Raw genomic sequence first — 3051 nt, forward strand, 5'->3', positions numbered from 1 at the left:
GGGGGCTCTGGCTCTCTGGGGGTGGATGGGCTGTACCAATGGAGGGTCTCGCTCCCTCTGGATGGGCCGTACCAATGGGTGCTCTGGCTCTCTGGGGGTGGATGGGCTGTACCAATGGAGGGTCTCGCTCCCTCGGGGGGGGGCTGGATGGGCTGTACCAATGGGGGGTCTGGCTCTCTCTGGGGGTGGATGGGCTGTACCAATGGGGGGGTCTAGCTCCCTCTGAGGCCAGTTGGGTGCTACCAGTGCCCCGTCTTGGGGGTGTCCCCTGCTTTGCTTGGTGGCAGCTTGCCCGCAGGGCTGGGGGCTCCGAGCGCGAGTCTTGCCTGGGGGAGGCTTGGCCCCCCATGCCCCCTGAGTGATGCATGCTGCCCCTGCACCCCGTTCAGATGCCAGGGGCAGTGCGGGGCGTTCCTGTAGCTCCCGGGCTTGCACTGGCTGCACTTGGAAGAGCAGGAGTGATCCTGGGCTCACGTGCAGCGATACCGCCGGTCTGACGAGCTCCCTGGCCACGGAAAGCAGGAGATGGGGTTAGAGGAGGCTGGGGCTGCTGTGCTAGGGTCCGGACTGCCCACAAAGTGCCCAGAAGATACTGAAAGTACTAAAAAAGGATCGCTCCCATGCTGTGCAATGCTAGCATCTGGGGGATTCACAACTGAGCTGCGACTAGCGCAATTCTGCGCAGCGGGCGCGTTCCCCAAGCCACAGTATTGTCTTCTGCATCTCCGTGTAGGAGGCCGGCAAGCATTGCGGGAGATAATGGGGGAGGAAGGGTGGTGACTGGTTCAGTGATGGGGGTAGCAATGATGACGATAATGCTTGGAATAGAGAAATCCCATACTTTGAAAAGGAGAAAACTATTATTGTCATAAATGCAGTGAGCTACAGATCAAGCTTTTGAGGGTATTGCAGGGATTTTAGGAGCAAAGTCTGCAATACAAACGTTTGCGTCCATTAAAGGGAAAGGGAATGCTTTGTGTAGGAAGTCTGCAGGGTTATGCTGGGTCTCTCCTTTCTGTGACTTCCCAGGGGTTAGGGAATATAAAATCCTTGCCTTTCCCTCATGAAAGGATGCTGTCACTTGATCCCCGTTATCTTTCCTGCCCACGTGCAGCAGGGCTGGACCTGATGATCTGTAAGGTCCCGTCCAGCCCCTAACGGCTATGAAACTATCTGTCCAGTGTCCTGAACTGCTGCTTAATTCTTATGAGTCCCGTCCCCCCCCCCCCAATCCCCATGCTTTATTCCCTAAAAACAAGGGAAGAACTTTTTTTAAAGCAAGTCTGTGAAGTGGAAAGCAAATTTGTGGGCATTTGATACCGTGAGTCCAGTTCTGCTGTTTTACCCCAGTACAAATGGAGAATGACTCTCTTAATTGGGGTGAAATCGAAATCCAGCCCTCCATCCTGTTACAGCAATTCGTGAAAGTAGCACTGTACTGCAGCCATAATGAGTAGGAAATGTTCACTGTAGGGGCCACTTTAAAAAGATTTGATATTTTTAGCCCAAAAACTAGGTACAGAGTTCTGTTTACCAGTCAGTGTTTAGAAGGGAAATCCCTAAATGTGATTTGCCAAGACATGTTTTTGTTTAATTGGGTATTGAAGGAGATGCTCTGCATACTTAGCTAAACTCATGCGGGCTTTCCTTATGCTTCTCTTACTACAGATGATGAACAACGAACAAAGTCCAGCGACTTCCCTCATTGACAGAACCATCAAGATGAGGAGGGAGACAGAAGCCCGGAAAGTGGTCTTGGCCTGGGGCCTCCTTAATGTATCAGTTGCTGGCATGATTTATACTGAAATGTAAGTTTGTTGCAACAGTTAACGCAAACAAATAAAGCAGTCATTATGCCTTCCTACATTTCCATGTGCTTGGGCTCAAAGAAATTTTATCTCAATTGTTTTTTCTCTTTCAGGACTGGAAAATTGATAAGCTCATATTATAACATTACATACTGGCCACTGTGGTATATTGGTAAGGAATTACATTGTGGTTTCTTACTTGTGTGGGAGAACAGTATCTAAATTGCATTTTCATCCTTTATCTTCAGCTTTCCTGTCTGTATTTGTTGTGGGGGTATTTTAAGCCAGCTTTTTTGGTTATCTAGACACCTGACTTTGATCCACTGAGGACATGGAAAATAATCTGGGGTTCTTTCCCAATTCCTGAGTGGTGGATGACTGGACATGTATCAATTGTCTTTAATGTGCCATGTAAAAATGTGGCAGATTACAGCTGAAAAGGCTAATCTGGTAATTAATATTAAGTTAGATGTGAGGTGAGGCTTTTGGGAAGCAAGAGGCTAGAATTGTGTTGCTGCTATTGTACTATAGGTATGGATAGTATTTCACAAGAGTAGCAAAACAAAGTTTCTGCCTTAAGACAATTAAAATATAAATTAGCCATCCAGAAGGGGAGCAGAGAATCAGATATTAGCGGCAGACTATTTAACAAAATGTATGGTTTGAGAAGTATGATACCCAGAATGCACAATAACGCACAGTAATCCACAGATGCATCATGAGCAGGTCCAAGGAGGTGATCCTCCCCCTCTATATGACATTGGTCAGGCCGCAGCTGGAGTACTGCATCCAGTTCTGGGCACTGCACTTCAGGAGGGATGTGGACAGCATGGAGAGGGTCCAGAGGAGGGCCACCCACATGATCGGGGGCAGCAGAGCAGGCCCTACAAGGAGAGACTACAGGACCTGAACCTGTTCAGCCTCCACAAGAGAAGGCTGAGGGGGGATCTGGTGGCCATCTGTAAATTGGCCAAGGGGGACCAGCAGGCAATGGGAGAGTCCCTGTTCCCCCGAGCACTACCAGGAGTAACAAGGACTAACAGCCATAAGTTGACGGAGAGTAGATTTCATAGACATTAAGGCTGGAAGGGACCTCAGAAGATCATCAAATCCAGCCCCCCGCCCGAAGGGCAGGAAGCCAGCTGGGGTCGTAGGATCCCAGCAAGATAAGCATCCAATTTGATCTTGAAGGTGTTCAATGTAGGTGCTTGAACCACCTCCGATGGCAGGCTGTTCCAGACTT

General features: G+C 49.3%; 1 protein-coding gene across 1 annotated transcript in view; it reads left to right on the forward strand.

Annotated features, from left to right (window-relative positions):
- TMEM209 (transmembrane protein 209) overlaps positions 1 to 3051 on the forward strand; it is a 23168-nt gene that overhangs the window by 550 nt on the left and 19567 nt on the right. Inside the window, exons 2-3 of the mRNA XM_019543812.1 lie at positions 1669 to 1808; positions 1922 to 1980. Of these exons, the coding sequence (XP_019399357.1) occupies positions 1669 to 1808; positions 1922 to 1980 (199 nt within the window). The remainder of the gene's footprint in view (positions 1 to 1668; positions 1809 to 1921; positions 1981 to 3051) is intronic.

Source organism: Crocodylus porosus, unplaced genomic scaffold (assembly GCF_001723895.1).
Source record: "Crocodylus porosus isolate Cpor-Errol unplaced genomic scaffold, CroPor_comp1, whole genome shotgun sequence".
Taxonomy (NCBI): Eukaryota; Metazoa; Chordata; order Crocodylia; family Crocodylidae; genus Crocodylus; species Crocodylus porosus.